The sequence below is a fragment of the Falco biarmicus genome, chromosome 4 (assembly GCF_023638135.1).
Source record: "Falco biarmicus isolate bFalBia1 chromosome 4, bFalBia1.pri, whole genome shotgun sequence".
NCBI lineage: Eukaryota > Metazoa > Chordata > Aves > Falconiformes > Falconidae > Falco > Falco biarmicus.
In genome coordinates, this window is record NC_079291.1 from 10,228,390 (window position 1) to 10,247,311 (window position 18,922).

The 18,922-nt window shown below is 39.8% G+C and overlaps 1 protein-coding gene across 7 annotated transcripts in view; it reads left to right on the forward strand.

The window, feature by feature from the left end:
* RBMS3 (RNA binding motif single stranded interacting protein 3) overlaps positions 1 to 18,922 on the forward strand; it is a 722,581-nt gene that overhangs the window by 208,459 nt on the left and 495,200 nt on the right. For all 7 annotated transcript variants that reach the window (XM_056334362.1, XM_056334363.1, XM_056334361.1 and 4 more), the window contains one exon: positions 10,624 to 10,797. In XM_056334362.1, the coding sequence (XP_056190337.1) occupies positions 10,624 to 10,797 (174 nt within the window). The remainder of the gene's footprint in view (positions 1 to 10,623; positions 10,798 to 18,922) is intronic.

The following is an 18,922-nucleotide window of genomic DNA, read 5'->3' on the forward strand; positions in this document are numbered from 1 at the left end:
ACTTTAAGGTCATGAGTAGTTCCATTATTTTAAATGCTGTGCTGACCAAGGTCAGAGAAGCTTTGCATGGTGAAACCTTCAGCATGTGTTACCTCATGCTACTTTATTCCTTCATTTAAGTTATTCACTAAGTTTTTCATTGACTTAATAGTATTTTTGTTTGCTGATGCCCATGTCTCCTTCCCACTATTTAGACTATATGATTGTCATTAATCTGCAGAATTATTTGGATTTTAATAGCCTTTCATTGCTTTGTTTTCCCTGGGGGAATGAAAACAAGACAAAGCAAAATCCCATAAGCTCTCATGCCTTAACACACTGTCTCTTAGGTATTTCTGTTGTCTTTTATATTGGAATTTTTAATGTCATTTTTCAATGAGATTTACTTATTTTTTAATGAAATCTTGTATTGATGTATACTGGAAAAGCAGTCCTTGCTACACTGAATTTGAATACCTTATAGTTGACTTCCCAGTTATAATTTGCTCATCCCTTTCAATAAATTAATGATATCTCTCTCTTCTCCAGCATGAGTGCCCAAAGCTTAAGGGAAGAAAAAGCAACATTTCTAGGCAACTCTGTAGCCACGTGTGCATGTTTTGCTGTTTTGTATTTGATACTCAAGAGATATCTGGGGCAGTTGAAATTGATTTTGAGTACCCTGAGAGCTGGTCTTGGATACGTCTTTCTTCTTATTTTCTTCTACTCTTTGTAGTTCATTCTGCTTTCCCTTTTATTTTTGTTACACCCTACTGAAGTCACGGAATGGTTCGACTGACTATTACATTTCTAATGGATTAGTTGAGTCTGGAAAAGCCAGAGGATATTAGCCTTTTCACATTCGAACGTGTCATATACAATATATGCAGTTCTATGAATATTTAATTTGAGTGAAAGGCCTGTGTGAGTATGATTTCACTGAGTAAGAAATGGCTTTTCATTTCTGGATTTCCTGGGTATCCAGTTTGCTTCCTTCCTTTTTAAAAAGTTCATTGAATATTTTCAGCCAAACTGAAATCTCTGGCAAACCCTAATCCCAGTAAGAAAATTCAGATTGAGTTTTTGTTTTCATCCTAAAAGAGAATTTTGTATGTTTGATTCATCTGACATTTGCTTAGGGTCTGTGTTGTCTGTAACATCCCTCAAGTGATCAGACATGTTGGTGCTTAACAGATAATGACAGTTCAGGTGTGATATTGAAAAGAAGTAAGCTATAATTTTCCCTATATTACTTAATTCCATAAGAAATGATGTTGAGCTTCAGATTGTTAAACTGAAAATTATAACTCCCTGGTCAGAGCAAGCAAGCAAGCTGTTCTGTTGTCAAGGGAGCAAGAGCCTGTTCCCCTGTCAGCAGTAAAAGAAACTACGGGAGGAGTATTTGTTTCTCCAGCAGAAAATAAAAACTGTTTGCAGGGTATTGTAGCTAATGACAGGATGGATAAATCATGCACCTGCAGAACTCCTGGTATACAATAGATATAACATTGCAGGAAAGAAATCATAGCATTGATAAATGTCCTAATCCCACAGTGAGGTTTACAAAAGCATGCAGGCTCATCCACAGGAGTTAGCTGCGGAGTGGCACATTGGGTAGCTTTGCAGGATTTACAGAATTCTTTCCAGTGGCTAAATGCATTTCATAACTGCATTGCATTCAGTAAAGTAAGCGTTTTGTGGACATGGAGACTTGTAATATGCACGTGATGCTTTGACTGCTGCAGCTGAGGAAAGAAATCTGACTTTTTCTCATTTGGTAGAACTGTAGAATTGATGTTGTGCCATGGCTGGGTTTGGGTTGTTCGTAAGCATCCCTCTTCCCTGGTATGTGAATCTGGATTGCGTTCGCTGGTTAATGTTGCAGACTTGCTTAAATTGTCAGCCAGTTGTTACTCTTGGGATTGTCTAAAAAGAGTTGTGTGTTGCAGATCTAGCGTGAGGAAAATCATTTTGTATCCAAGACAGTGGTTGATTTATTGTTCAGGGAGCAGTTCAATATACATGTAGTAAACAGATACATCAGAAAAAACATTAAGATACTGCAGAACATAGTGAAACATACCTTTGGGTACTGTAAAAGGGGAAGGAATTCAAGTGTTAATGAAATAATTATTTTTCTCCCCAAACTATCAAAATATAATGAGTTTCACAAAAGATTTTAGGTGTCTGTAAAAAGCCCCAATTTATCAGACAGGTAAATGCTAAAATCAGTCATTAATCAGTAAAGCTCTTGAACTTGTGTTTCAGACAGCAGTACATAGGTCCACCAAAAAAAACCCCGAAACCAACCAAAACCAACCAATCAACAAAAAACCCACAACCTAGGTAAAAGTGATTTGCTGATGTACAGCAAAACTAGTTCAAGAGCCCTCTGTACCTGGGAGTGTGATTCTAGGAAATGCACTCATCACAATAATTTTTTTTCTACATTTTGCAGCATCTCTTTGTGTCCTCTATTTTACCAAGGGAATGCTGAGTCCCAAATACTGCTGTATAGTTCGCAGAAAAGACTTCAAGGGTGGCAACTGTTGCATATGAGAGAGGAATTCTTAGACCTTGTAAAAACACTCCTCCAAAGATCTGCCAAGATCACAGACATAATGAAATGTTTTCTATGTAATCAACAACTTTTCTTAAGATTAATGTTCACCATCAGACATTCTCACCTGGCGCAAATCCTACCCTTCAGTTTCTTTGCCTCTGTGACTTGTGTGCCCGACAGCTCCTGGAGGAAGAACATTCTTTTCTCCAGTCACTCTGTACAGATGAGCTGTATGTGCGTTCATAGGAGTATTGTAGTGAGTGATTATTTTATATGAGTGACTTCTTTAGAAATCAGAACTATGCAGATCATCTGTGATGGGGTCTTACCCAGTGCTATCTTGCTGGAATTCACTAGGAACACTCAGGTCGTGCTCATTACTTTAAAGTGTAACCTTGGTGTTGTAAAAAAGACTGGAGTAAATTGAACAGATGCTAGTGTAGTTTATTTTCAGAAAATAATTACTTAATGACCTGCCATTACAAGGTTATATTCAATGTCCTTCTGAGGTTGTTAAGACTTAAATTTCTCACAACAGATTGACTAAATAATATTCTGAACAGAAGAAACTTTGACGTGCCCTTACTCTGTCAAAGTGAAGGAGGAGGGGACTTGGAGTCAAAATGTTCGCTGTGTTCAAACCTAAATTAAAGGTTTATACCAGACATATAAGAATTCCATCTAACAACATACATTTTAATCCTAGTATACTTTTTGCAAATAATCTAATACAGATAAACAAACAAAAAAATATCTTTTGGAAATTCTCCTTTCACTTTTCCTTCTGTAGAAGACACACAAATGGCAGCCCAGGAGCATGAGTGTCCCCATTGCCTATGGCTGGGTGCAACTTGGGTAACAAAACCAATACAAGTTTCTTTTATGCATGCAAAATTCCTTTTCTTATTCTGGAGAAATCAGTCTGAAGCACAGGAACAGTTCTTTTGACTTTTACTTGGTCTTTGCACTGAGCTTGCCTGCCGAGATGCTGCTGGTGGTAATGGTTTTTGGGAGGTGCATGTGTGCAAAAATTGACTGAAACCCATCAGAGAAGAGCAGCACCCAGGTCTTCCCCACGGGTCGCCAAAAGACTTTAAGGCTAATCTGAATTGTCACTGGCCTGTCTCTTGTTGCTAATTCTTCGCCCCTTGGCACTGGCGTGGATAATAAGGTGGCAGAAAACCAGGTTCTTCATGGCCTTTTCCTCAAACCGTGAAGGCCTGATTTTTTTTTCAGTTCCCCTGCTCACCCTCTGTAACTATGAGAGCAATATTTCATACTTTGCCTAGGATTTCAAAGTTTCAAGTAACAGTTAAAAGTACAACATGAATTACAGTGTTGAGTCATTGGAAATGACAGCAGTCCTAACCAAAAAAGTGTGAAAACCATATATATTTTGCTTTCAAGGCATAACTCCGGGGAAAAATAACAATGAGTGCCTGACTCTTTTTCTAGAATACATTCCTCAAGAGTTATTTAGATAATTTGGGTCCTATCCTAGAAAGTCTCTCAGCTTAGCATTCCTGTTGGCCTACAGCTCTAAATCCAGCTGTGCCAGCTGTGTCCTGCAGGCCTGGGTCCCCTTCACGCTCTTGGTAGGGAGCCTGCTGAGCAAAGCTAGCCCACGGAGAGCATTCCTCTCCCACCTACAGGGAGGGGTCAGATGGGCTGCACAGCCTGGGGTTTTGGCATGATCTGGGCTAGCGCTCAGCACTCTTGGATCCACTGGATGAGCTATAGCCTTACATGTATGCCGAGATATGAAATATAGCCTCATGATTTCTCTGTGGCTTCAGTGGAATGCTGCTTCTCTCAGTTGATCGTGTTTTTCCAGGTACAGTGTATTGAGTTTCAACCCCATGTCTGGAAAAACAATGTTTCTCTTAAATTTGGTCATGTCTCTGACGTTTTTTCATAAAGGTTATGAGACAAACTCGATAAACTTGAAATCTGCAGTAGCCAAATATTAAGAGCTCAGTTTTTACTGAAACAGATGGAATCTGGTTGTAGACCGTAAAAGATTTGCAAGCTATAGTGAAAGATTATGTTGGGAAAAGTAGCAGCACAAAATTCCTCTTTCCTGCCATTAAAAAAAAAATTGAAATCTGCAATATCTTCCATCTTCAGTTTTCATAACAACCTAAAAAGCAAAAAGACCCTCACTCTTCAATTTCACCATTACCAAAATCTTTTAGGTGTCTCAGGTGGATTTTGTGATGAAGTAACTTCAGATTTGGTTTGCCAGTTTCATATTTTCTCTGAGCAAAAAACCAAATGCATCATTTTAGCTCATGCAATAAAGTTCTAGGGCAGCTCTTTTCATTTCTGACTTCTCCAGAATATAGGAAAACTTTGATTTCTATGGGAATGGTAGTATTTTGTAAAGTGTCCAAACTTTTAAGAGCGTAGGACCGTGCTTTGCATCATGGTCTGATCCACATTCAGGCATATAGAGTTCTTTTAAACAGTATCTCTAGAATGGCACTTCCTCTGCTTGGCCTTTCCCAACTCCTGTAATCATTCTGACATCCAAAATAAGGGATGTCATATCCCTTGAAGGGATAGGGGGAAGAGAGTGGACATCCTTTCAAACACAGTTCCTTTCAGAAAAGAAACAACAAACCCACAAACACACAGAAGATGCAGCTGAAGACGGAACCATTCTGTATCCAAAATCCAAGGGACTGGAGGCAGCTCAAATTATGTGGTCTAAGAAAATGACATCATAGCTCTGGGAAGTTGCTTTTAAAAAATGGGGTAATGGGAGGCTGAATCCAGATGTCATTTACACCTCTTTAATCCCACTTGTTGTCTTTTTTTTTTAATTTTATTTTAAAGTCAGTGTAAGTAGAGAGGTAACTTAGAGCAGAATATATGACCTTCTCTCTTCATTTGGACTGCCAAAGACAATAATGATCACATTTTGGAAGAGTTGGCAGAAGGGTGTCCCTCTTGCATTTGATGTGATGTAGAACTTCAAAAATTAGCATAGATTTTTCCTGTTAGTTTGCTGCTTGATGACACTGTATTGCAAAAGAGTGGAGACCATGGGTGTGATGACACGGAGACTAAGACTATGTCAGAACTATTGTTGTTGCTTAATGTCCTAGTCGAAGGGTATGCCTTTTTCACATACAAATAGGAAGGAGTGGCTGCTAGTTCTTCTATCTACTATAAACTTGAAAAGTTGGAAGTCTTGCACTAGTAAAACATTTTGTCACCGTTTAACATCTGCAAAGTGCTTTGAAGATAAAAAGTGCTCCATAAATACTAGGTTCTATTTTTTCCAGTTAGACTTCACATATCAGCTATCAAAAGTACTAAGAACTGAAAGCGGTTAAGCTGAAGAAATAGTAATTATACTAATAATACTTTGCGCTTCACTCATGCTTATGTCCAAAAATGTTCAAAACTTTTACAAACATGAGGAAAAGGTTAGCCTAGGAGTTTTAGAGTAAGATTATCCATACTTATAAGCCAGAGAAATTAAGGCACAGGAAAAAGGGTTCATATTTTAAAATATGCTTAGGTAGTTAAAATTTACTGATTGTGATTCTAGATTGCATCAGACCTTTAGGGTATAAAGATACTGGAGTGAGTTATTCAAGGAAAAGAAAATCCTCTTCTAGCTTTGTAGTGTCTGTTGTTCCTGGCAAAACATAACAAGGAGGGCAATGGTTCTTTTTGTTGTTATCTGATAATTTTCTGGAGAAGTTTTCTGAGAAAAGCTGATCAGGTTGTCCCAGGAGTGACAGCATTGGGCTACCATTGACAGCCTAAAAGATATAAATAAGACAGGGTTATGAGGAGAGATGATACCTTTTATTGGAGGAATCAGTAGAGTTAGGGGGGAATAGATGCACTTTCAAATCTCAAATGAAAGCTTGTAGACCTGCCACTTTGTGGTGGGTTTACCTTTGCTGGCTGCCAGACACCCACTCAGCTGCTCTTTCACTGTTCCTTCTCAACAAAATGGGGTCTGAAAATAAGGTGGAAAAGCTTGTGGGCTGAGATAAAAGACAGAGAGATCACTTAGCATCTACCATCACAGGCAAAACCAGACTCAACTTGGGGAAAATGAATTTATTGCCAGGGAAAATAAGTTTGGATAGTGAGAAGATAGGGCAAATTAAGACAATACCTCCCCCCTACCCCTTTTTTCCAGGCTCAGCTTCGGTCCCCCGTTCCTGAGCCTGTGCCCACTCTGCACCCCAGCTGGCACAGGGGGATGGTGAATAACAGCTCCTATTTCCTGCTCCTCACACTTTTCCTCTGCTCCAGTGTGGGTCACGCTTCCTTCAGGACATACCCGCTTCCTCCAGCATGGGATCCTCCATGGACCTTGTCCTGTATCTGCTCCAGGTGGGCTCACCAGGGGAGCCTCCTCACCCTCCTCCTGCGCTCCTCTGAGTGCTTGCAGGGATGTTTCTCACTTTTTTCCTCACTCCCAAGCCGCGTTTTGCCCATTCTTGAATACGTTTTCCTAGAGGTGCCACCATCCTGGCCAAGGGGCTCAGCCGTGCCCTGTGGTGGGTTGGTGGGAGCCGCGGAACCCTCTGTGTGTGGCATGGGGCAGCCCCAGGCTCTCCTCACAGAGGCTGCCCTGCACCCTGCGCTGCCAGCACCACTCTGCCCTCCAGCTCTCACAGCTGGCCCAGGGTCTTTCCCACAGGCGCCTCTGCACTGAGCTGGGAAGGCTGCGGGGATGTTTGCTTGTTCAGAGAACACCTTGAATTCAATGCATCAACTTTTGGGGTCCCTGATATCATTTCGTAGCTCCCCAGCCACCCTAGATTAGAGCCATGAGGTGGCCAGGCTGTCCCAGGACTTGGTGGCTGGCAGTGCAGAGGTCTCCGTTCTCTGGCTGACAGACAGTCTGGATAGCTTCAAGATTTCAAAGCCAGTTATCCCAGCAGTGTTTCTGTGTATTGACTTTTGGGGTGATTTGGTTTAGGTTTTTTTCTGTAGATAGGCCAGCAGAAAGAGAGAAGCTTTTATCGGGCCAGAAATAGCAGCCCCCCTACAAAGCCTTTCAGAGCAGAGGGCTCTCCCTGCAGGGACCTCCTCCCACAGCCACCCTGAGGGGAGCGGGGTACGTGGGGTCTCATTTCCCACCTCTGAGTCTCGCGTGACCTGCACGGGGGTAGGATGCCCAGTACATCCTCGGCGGTCTCAATGGCTCACCATTGCTCGCGCACACCCCATGAGGTGGGACCTGGGTGGAGGGGCAGACAGTGGGCAGAGGGGCTCATCGCTGTGCCTGGAGTTAGGACCAGGGCTGAGCCGTGCCTCCAGCACGGTGGCAGATAGAGGGAGGCATTTCGTGTAGCACACAAACATGAAACACAACTCCGTCAACAGGCAGAAGGTTGTTCAGCACCTGAGGCAGGCTTTTTGAAAAAACAGGCTTATTTTTGCTCCTTTTCTCTAACACAGGAACAGGTATTGTGCACATCTGTATAGTGCTAATAGCTTCTCTCTCTCTCCTTACTGTAGTGGAGTTTGCTGCCATAGTGAAAATAATCAGTTAACAATTATCACAGCTGACAATGCATCTTCACATCCCATCAGCCACAGATATTTTCCACTGGTCCATACAATGCAGACCCATCAGAAATAATAGGAAGGAGCAAAGCTATTGTTAGGATACAGCAGCTCAATATTCACAGAATATTCGGCCGGGGATGAACTCCTCAAGAATTAATAAGCAGCCACGCTTGAATACCTGGTATTTATAAAGGGGAGAAATGTACATGGAGAAGTACATTATGGCTAAAAACCTACTTGATCTGTCCGAAACAAAACCTAGCCTTCATCTCTTATGTAGAAGCAAGTCTACCAGGGCCCAGAAAGAGAGGTTTGTCTTTGAGGAGTGATCTGAAAGATAAGTAATATGTCAAAAGAAAGAAAATGCAGTTTCTGCTCCTTGGGGAAAGAGGGTAAAAGGGGAAGGGAAGAAAAAAAAACCCAAGAAAAAAAAACCACATTAAAACCCTTCAGTTTTTTTCTAGCTCTAGCCATAGCCTCTTTCCTTTGATTTGTCATAATTTAAATTCATGCAAAAAGATTTATTTCAAATAAGCCCCTTTAACTGTAGGGGCAGATTTTTTTTCCCCCTAAAGCCTTTTGTAAGAACAAAGTAACCACTTGTCACACACAGTGACTAATGAGAGTTTAGTGTGGGTTTTAGTGTTCATTCATATGCTTTGTGTTCAGCTAGTCGTAAGTTAAATCTTTAGAAATCACGCCGCAGGAATCCTGTGCTTAGGGGTGGGGGCGGGAGGCGAATCTGTCGAGATATTGAGAACTGGTGAGCGGAAACTGCTCTTTTCAGGCTTCCTAAGCTGTGGTGCAGGAAATAAACACGCGCAGGAAGTTGTTTGGCCTTTTCTTGAACTTAAAGCTTAGCCAGCAATTGAAAACCGAGGCAAACTTTGTGTACTTAAACTTTTGAAAATTAAATTAAATAAAGAGGGCATGTTCAGCCGATGCCAGCATGGTCTGTAGTTTCTACAACCATCTCATCTAAATACAGTGTTAAAAATTGGAAAGATTGTACAGGGTGTATATTTTTATAGCTAGAATGTGTCTTTGAAACCTTTTTGTGAATCTCCTCTCCATCCCCTTTCCCTTCCAATTCACTAATCCTCTCCCAATGCAACTGAGCTCAAGCATTGAAATGAAACTGAAAGTGATGTTTACGAAGCTGTTTCTCTGCTTCTGCATCAGACTCTGCTCTTTCATCCTTTCCCTGACCTCATTTATCTTGTAAGCACTTCGGGGCAAGGATGGTCTTGGACAGTGTGAAACACCTTGTTCGATGGTGGCCCATATTGATATTCGGTTAATGCTGCATACATTGTGTACAAGACTTGTCTTTGAAAGGAGGGTAAAAATAAATGAAGTGTCATTCTTGAATATAGCTTTTAAAATTGATAGCACCAATTTACTAACAGGGACATTTCTAAGCATTTCTAAGAAATATTATTTGTGTTCATATTTCATAAGCTTTCACTGTATTACTAAGGTCACTGTGAATTTAATGCTTGAATAAGAACAGTTTTGGTTTAATAATAATTACAATTAGTCAGTGGGACATTTGCATGGGATATTGAGAACACCTTTGCCAATAAAAAGAAACCGAGCAAAACCCAAATGCAGAACAGGATATGGAGGAAAAAGTATGTTTGTGTGTCTTTGAAGGCCAAACTAAATATCTGCTAAAAATGCATCCACTTCTAATACATCTTCTACACTTACTGAAAATTGACTTTTTTTTTTCTGTCCTAATAAACCACCCCTATCAGTGGAAGCATTTGTTAGGAAATTCTTTTATAAAACAAGGACTAGAAGCAGAGAACTGCAGTCAAAATAAAGTAAAATGAGAGAAAGCCAGAAAGAATGAAAGTGGATCAAGAAAGACATCCGTAGTCTGGGTTACTTTCAGATGAAGTTACTGAATTAACTTAAAAAAATAAATTAAGATTTTGTTGGGGTTTTTTCTTCTGCATTTTAAATAATTAAAAAATGTCATGATGTTTCATAATCTGTTTAGAAGGTTGCATATTTGAAATGCAGGGGTAGCTTTATGACGGCTTGGCCTTACCTAGCCACTAGATGGGATTTCAAGACTTCAAGAAATGTATCCAAACACGGGCCCCAAACTGCCATTTACTGTAAAATGGGCATAGCTGATCAGAAGCTCAATAAATGTCAGTATTTAGTTCATTGTGATAAACAAATATGGACATTTCACCTATTAATCTTGCAGGATTGCACCCTCTGCACATTTTCAGGACATCCCCTTATCTCTATCACTTACCCATTTCCCATTTGATTTACATCACAGCCTGAAGTCTAACAGGCATCAGTCTTTCTGTTGGGCATTAAGTGACATAGCTGTTTCACCGATATCTATGAAGGAATCAATTTTTTGCTTTTCTCAGTTCCTTACAGGAAACGTTCAAGCTTGTTCCAGACCATGTGGCAGTATGTATATGCACAATAATGATATGTAGCTGCATTGTTTGTATTTTAGCCTAAAAGCTATTTTTACGTTGCATTTCTTTCTTTTTTGATAGTCCAGCTCCACAGTGAGAACGTACCAAAACAGTAAATCGAGAGTGACCATGAGCCCTGGCTTTAGCTCCCAGTGGAATAGCAGCCAACCTGCTTGGAATACATACACCTTTCCAAGAGCAAGCTTGCACTACCAGTCTCATGCTAGCTACACCTACTGTGCTGGACATCCTGCTGTAAGTAATGATAACCTTTTCTGCAGTTACCTGAATGAGCTGTGTGATTCCCTGGGAGGTGGAGGGGCTCAGGGGCTGACAGTCCAGCACACTTCACCAGTGCTCTTTGTGTCCCACGGCAGTCAGGACAGCTCACATGTACTAACCCTAGCTCTAGAAAATACTAGAATGAGTCTAAGACGGAAGCAAATGTGAAAGTTTCATGGCTCAGTAGAAATACGTATGTTTTTGTACATTTAGCAGTCCTTCTCCTTGCATGAAATTACTGTTGTGTGCCTGGGTTTCAGTGTCAGAGGTGTGGACTGGAAAGCAGTATTATTGATGGCTCCTTTTCTGTTTCTAGTGAGTCTGTTAGATGAATGCATTATTCTTTTTATTTCAGAGATTTTAAATTGTATGGATGAGTCAGTGAAGGAGGGCATCTCTTCTCACCAGTAGATTTGTTAATATTCACTACTTTATCATTAATGTGATCAGTAGTGAACACGAAATCTTGTTGCTAAGCAAAGACTACTGGTCTTCCGTAATTTGCATGAACTGGTGGCCAGAAAGAATGGAGAGGAGGCTCACTGTTGCGTCTTTTAATTTGACAACGAAGAAAGGGGCCACAACTGAAGGCTGATGGTGGTTTTTGTCATATGGGTGTAGCAAACTGCTTATAGCAGAGCCCTTTCATTCTTTTAATTTCTGATTTTGAAAGACTGAGAGAGTGTTAACAAGGGAAGGCCTCATTATTGTAAGCAGTCTTCCTTTTTTGCCACTCTTTACACTCTGTTGTTTTAATGTTTGGATTTGAAATTAGCTTTGGATAGTGTTAGAACTTCTTACAAGACATACTGTCTTAACGTCCTGTCATGTGTATGTCATGAAGTTTTGCCACCCTATAGTGAATTCAAGTAGGAAAATAGGGGAGAGTGCAGCTTTTACTACGGAGGGAAAATTGTGCTATGCGATCTTATTGCAAGATCGTTGTGATTTGATTTAGATCTGCTATCTTACCTACCAACAGATTTTTGGCCAGAAGTTTGGGCTAGGAATTGTCTCAAGCATGAACATGGTAATTGAAATAAAGGAGGGGAATAAATTTGTAAAATCTTATCTCTTTTCTGAGGTGCTGAGATCTCAGAATGAATTAAACATCTCTATGGATTCAGCTGTTTGTTCAATTCCGTTACGGTGTCATTGAAAATGATAAAAACTGTTGTGAAGGAAAAAAAGGTATTTGGCATCAGAAGGGCACAGATATTTTCCTAATCTAGAATGATGGCTCAAAAAGAGTCCCTGTACAATTTAACTTAAACTGTGGGTATTCAAGTCATTAAATGCTCCTTAACTTTGATAATTTAAACACTACTCTCTCTGTAATTCAAGCTTTGACTCTACTAAGCAAAAGAGTGTGCAAGAGGAAAGCTGTCCTTCCTGTAAGATGGCTTCAGAATGGAGACATCTTTGTACCCATATGAATTAAAATCTCAGTCAAGGCACATGAGAGTCTTTTTTTAGGCTAATGCCACAGTTTCTCTTCTCTTTCCTTTATTTAGGCTAAAGTTGATGGTACCTCAAACTAGAACTGCTTTACCTGTAGAATATTTTTTTTCATTGAGCACCTTAATATGTAGTCGTTGGAAATGTGACTTCAATCTGGAAGTTGATTTAGCTGGTTGCTGGAAAGTAGAGATTTTGAAGTAGCCGGAGTTGCATAAACCTTTGTGCAGATTGTTCAATTAGTCTTGCCCTCAGTGTCCCTGGGTTCAACCGTTCAGAAAAATTGGCACATTTCTTGGTTCCTGCTCACCTGAGGAGCTCTGCTGCAGCACAGCTCAGTAGGTGACTGGACTGACTTCCCAGGCTGGTGGTAAGAAGCTGTAACAGGTTGGCTGTCACTGCAGTGCCTGCCATTGGGGTCATACACTTTTTCCATGCCTTCCCTGTTTCTGCACGCTCTGAAGGTGAGGCCGAAAGCGGGGCCTGGGCAAGGCACTCCAGCAAACTCAGCTCCTCCCTCCTGCAGCATCAGGTGAAGGTCAAGTTTCCAAGAGAAAACAGTGCCTTAATATTTGCTTCAGTATCTGTTGCAGTGTATATGATAAAGTTAGAATTAGTCTGGTTCCTGTTTCTAACTTAGATTTGTTTGATCTGGGTTCAAGCCAGCATTTCTGTGGCAAATGACAACAATAAAAGCTGGATATGGAGGAACTCCTTTATTCGTGAATCTTCCCCGTGCCGTGTGTTCAACTGGATATCTGCTATACTTCAGAGGATTTTATTTGCCCTCCTCTGACATGGGTTCACCAGAAAAAGCTGTCAGTTTTATTGCTGTATGAAGCCATTTCTGCAAAACCTCCCACTTGGAATATGTCTAAAGATCATTGTAGTTTCTTGACGCTTTGGAGGCTAACAAACTTAGGAGCGCTTTGCAAGTTCAAGGCAGACAAATGTCAGGGAGTTAGATCTGGCCTTGCAGTACTTAAAGATATTAGTCCCTGGAGAGAGAGCCAGGAGAAAAGCTTCGGATTTCTCTACTGTTTGGAGAAAAGCTGTAGGAGACAAAAAAAGATTCATGTTAATTGGGCCAAATGTAACTAAAAAAAAAATAAAAATCCACTAATTATTTTTTTTTCTGAATGAGACAAAAAATATCATACAAAATGCAGTGTTAAGAGACCCTTATGATTCTAGCCAGTCCTGGGAAAAATGTCTGAGCCAAAGGTGGGGCTTTTATTTTATTTTATCTGAGAGCACACTCTGCATCTTCCTTCCATAGTGACGCAATCGTTGATTAAAAGCAGTCTTTCCACCCTAGGAAAGAAAAGAACAGGAAGTTTGTTTAAACAGAGTGATTTTTTCAGCTCTTGGAGTTATCTAAGGGAAGAAAAGACTGCATATCATCCTAGTCAAGATGCTTTTTCTGGCTATACAGGGAGGCAGGATACCCTGTAGGATCTGTGTATACTAATATGAGTGATAATGTGGTAGATGGCCCTTACAAAATATATGACAACTTGTTTTTGATATTGGGGCCTAGAAATACCCCTGGCATTCCCATGCAGAGGGTTGCAGCCAGAAATATGCAGCATGTACTGCTGAGAATAGGAGGAGACACCTAGCCATCTAACATGCTTTTTCCCATGAACTTTGTTCACACAAGAAAGATAAAAGGAAAGATTAAAAAATAGTCAATGTAATTGTAATTATCCCCACTGGGCAAGATAGGAACAGTCCTTTGAGTGCTTTCACATCTGTGCAGGTTTCCTACCTGTGCTTTTTTCAGTGTGTCAAAGACTCACGCAATTTCGCTTTCCCCAGATTTTGCTGCAAGGATGATAGAATTTCAGCAGAATTTAGGAAATCTTGTCCAGTGAATTAACTCTAACAAATGACTACTGAAATTGTGCTGTAATTTTAAAGACATAAATGTGTGAAGTGGGCAAATGGAACACAGATCTCATCTGCTTTTGACTATCTCAGTTCAAATTGTATGGGAGTCTCTCATATTTTTCTTGAATATTCGTGTAGCGGTCACGGATAACTGCCTCACTCACTGATGTCAAGTCAGTCTGTACTTAAGAAGGTATTTGGTGATGCGATACTCTTCGATGAAGCACACAGTACAGTTGCAGACTGAGTCACCACGCAGGGTTTGAAACCTTTGTTGTAGGCCCATGGGATGATGAATTTAGTTGCATGTATTAATTTCTTCATGTGCATACATCTCTGTAGCATATGTGATGTCTTTGCTTTCCTTATTTAGATATGCAACTCAGCATATGTAAGACTTTCTGCTAGAATCTATTTTGTACTCTAACGGGATTTGGTCATGCTCCACTAGATCAGTGACAGCCTTCAAAGTATGATTGGTTAAATCTGTAAATTTATTATTTGGAGCTCTACAGATAATGTTTACAGGCTGTTACATCTGAGATGTCATATGTGGATCAGACAATCAGTTTGTTTAGCAGTAGTTTTGTCCCCATTCCAACAACATGTCCCCAGACTTCTTATTGCTAACTTCTTTAAATGCGTGACTGCTTCTGAAATTATGCTGTTAGTGGGAATGTGCAAAGCAGAATTTTTTTTTTTTTTTTTAAAAAAAGAAGACTTAGAGCTCTATGAGATGCTACTGGTCTTCATTCACTAGCTTCTCTGAGCCCTGGTAGGAACTCAAATCTTTAGTCTTGGGAACCTTAAGACCCAGTAGAAGGAGCTATAGCTCCTTTTACACTTTCCTGCTGACGATCCTTGGACATAAAAGCAGAAAGGGAGCAAGGCTGTCACCGTGGGCAGCACTAATGGAAGGTCTTACTCACTGTCAGCATGACTATGCAGAGTCCATCGGAAAAATTCCCAGTGGCAGGTACGTAACCCTCATTGCTGATGACAGAACTGCAGGACTGCAATATTGCACAGCTGTAATGCTTTATGTAAACTGACTGTTTTGATCATTACCACACAAATTGGATTAACATCTGTACTGAGCACTCAGTGATTGACTTTTTTAACAACATATTTTGTATGCATTTATAAAATCAGAAAACCCGCCGTTTTTATGTGATTAGGTAATAGATTGCTTAGGGACCACCTGGGAATGTGAGACTCAACTATTAATTTGTATGTATACATATATATATATATATAAAATGTCTAAATTATTAATTTGTATGTATATTTATGTACACAGATCATGTTTTTGCCTAAAATCCTTGCAGAACAACATAGGAAGGTTCTCAGTGCAGGGCTGGTCTTGGGTATCAATCTCTAGTCTTCTGTTGTGATCCTGTCATCTGCAATGTAAAGCTAGTTAGGGGACACATTCCTGTAAGTGTAATATCCTACTCAACATCGGTTCTGTAGCACAGAAATAAGATTGACAGAGGCCATATACTAATGCATGCCAAATTCTTGAGACAGACCTTAAATGATGTGACCATACGCTACAATGCAAAGATAAAGTTTTAAGAAGCAACTTTCCTTGTTGTTCCAGGGAGTATTCAATACATGTAGCGTGAGTGTCCTATTCAAAGCAGGCCTTTATTTCTCTAGATGTATAAGTAGAACAAATCAGCAGTCCAATTTATTAATTTTTTGAATACCAAGACCTTTCCAGTAAATAGATCTGTTGCACCTCTTTTTAGAGAATGAGACAGTGCAAAGTGTTAAATGCTTATGCAGTATAATACTGTCCCCTATCATCATTAATTTCCAAGATACCTGTTCAAACAGAAGCTGTCACTTTCTGATCTGGCTTGAGCCTCCTGCCTGATTCATTTTGTAATGTCACGAACAGTGGATTGTGGATTCATGGAATAGAGCTGGTCTGATTAGAGATGAAGAAACTTCTTTTTACACATGCACATCCTTATAATCAGCAATGATGGGAAAGGAAATAAATAGTACAGTAGGCATGAATTGGAAATGTCTCTCTAAGAACCTCTCAATTTCACTTGAAGTTCTGAAATCTCAGTTTTCTCTGTCCTTAGTGTTAACCCTTTCTTACCATCAAGGGCTTTTAGTTGAGATTGATCCCAGCCATTCTGCAGCCAGTATTTCTCTGGTGCTGCTGGCTATTGTCATTATAATAACCAGAGGTGAAAAAAAAAATAAAAATAAAAAGGAAATGGGTCCAAAGAATCATACACTGTGGAAGGACGATTGAGCAAAATGTCTGCTATATGACACTTTGATCACAGGCTTAAAGTATGTAAAGTCTAAGTGTTGTATTTTTATCCTCTAAAGATGGCAAACAATTTACAGAGCACTGTCATACCCCAGATTCAGAAGCCCACTAGTTAATCTGGGGAGGGCTCAAGCGTGGGCTGCAGAGAGGCAGGAAAGAGAGTTCCCAACCAGGAGGAAACAAAGGTTTATCACCAGAAGCTATTTATTGTAACTGATGATATGTTCCTTATGAAATACTGCAAGAAGTGAGGGAGCAAATGAAAGAGGCAGTCATTAAAGTGAGAATGAAAGGGATGACATCTCCATTGCTGGGTGTCAGTTGTGGTGTAAGAGAAAAGCTGTGCCAGGTAGGAGGAAAGTAAATGAAGAATTGTGGAGAAAAGATTATTTTTAATTGACAAGGTGTTGTAGCTATCAGGTGCAATAAGTAGCTTAGTGATCAAGTGCAAATGCATATGCTAACTGCTGACATAAATTATTTATTCTGTTTATCTATTACCTCCATCTACAGGAACAGCGCCCCAGAAACATGAACTTACTAGGCCGCAAACGTAAAACACATTTTCACTGTGGCTTGGCTTCTTTGGAGAAGAGAGGGTGGAAATTTCAAACCTCCAAACAAATATGTCTCTTAATTAACTTTTCTCACCATCTGTGCTTACTTATAGCTGAGGCAGGCGGTACCAGTGACTTGTGAGATTGCTTTCAATGCTGCCTCTTTAGGCCAGCTTTCAAAGTAGCAATCACATGCAGTTAATTCCGATCAGATCAGCTTATCCGCTCAGTTCATTGTAGCGCTTTCATAATCATTTGTGTGTGACAGCCCATTAAAAATTGGCAAGGCCTTTAAAAAAAAATAAAAAAATCACAAAATCCACGAATGTGTTTTACATTCAGCCTTTGAGGTATCCAGCATGTTTGTTTTGTGTGTTAACCTTTGAAAATGAACTTCTCTGAAGAGTTGTAGAGAAAAGTCACCAGTAAAGGAGGACTTTAGCCAAAGTAGTTCACTATAGTTTACCTCACAGAGTAGATTTATTTAAATATATATATATATACATACTTAGGATGCTGTGATAGTTGTCTTAAATGCTGTCTAGAGCCCTGCTTGGCTCCTGCGAAGGTACAATGCTTAGGATGCAGCCTGCCAGACCCAGGAGGGCTAATGTGGAGTGTGTGACAGTGGGTGGTTCAGGCTGCCCAGGTGAGGTTTTCCTTTCTGCAGGAGTTCTGGTGGATGCCAATTACAGTGTGAAGTCGATGACCCTGGTTGGAAATGGCAGGGACTCTCAGAGTGGAGAGCACAGATAATGCAAAATGTTTCAACGGACTTGTAACAAATATTTTTCAAACACTCTAGGGAAATGGAGAAGTTACACCTAAATTCGAGTTTGGAGATATTTGGTTTCAGAAATCTGATTTTTATGTGTGAATGTTGTTTTAATGTTTTTTTTTCCTGTATCCACTACTCATTTACATGTCACATACATTATGTCTTGTTACCGTTCCTCAACAGATGAAGTAAAGAATTTTGTGGATTGATGGATATTAACATCTTTTATAGATTTCTCTCTAGCTTGTATTTTAAGAGAAAAAAGTCAAATTTTCCACAAAGACCACAAAACAAAATATTCTTCTCTGCACTATTAATATTAACAAGATTGGAAAAAATTCCTCTGTACGTAACTTTTACACTTACTTTAATAAGAAAGATTTATTTGTGGAAAATATAATTTAAATCTTTGAAATGACTGAAAAATATATATAGATATATATCCACAGTATTGTTAAAATATGTACTGGTGAAAAGTTTCTCACCACCTCCTAGTGCTAATAAGGTCAGCTGTTTTGGAGATGGGAACCTTTTGTTGACAAACAGACTATAAGAATTTTCTCGCTGATTCTATATTTTTATTCTTGCACACTGAAGTGGCAGATACATGCAGAAAGAAGGTATTTTTTAATAGACTTGAAAAATACAGACCAGTTGCTGCCTTTTATTTTGTCTGTGTGTGTGTGTGAAAGAAGCCAAGAAAATTCCCTAAATTTAGCCTGTAAAACAGACTTGTAGGAGGCAGTAAACACAGATCTCAGTAAATGTCTGTAATTCACAGGTACAGATATGTGTCTGCCTATACATATCTGTACATGTATTTGTGTCTGCATTCTTGTATGTGTGTGTGTGTCTCTATATATGCATATATGTGCTTCTAATGTTTATTTTGGTTTTGGTTTTCTGCTTTGATTTAGCAAATAGGTGGTCTGTGGTTCTAATTTAGCTTCATCTCATTTTCAGTGAGCCAGACAGGTTGTCTTTAGGATTTGTTAGTAGAGGTGATGAGTTCCTCCAGGCTCATTAGAGCCTCATATTAGGGCTTGAGAGTAGACGCTAAAAACTGCCAACCTGCCACATGTTTTGGAGACACCTGACACTTTTTGAAAGATTGAT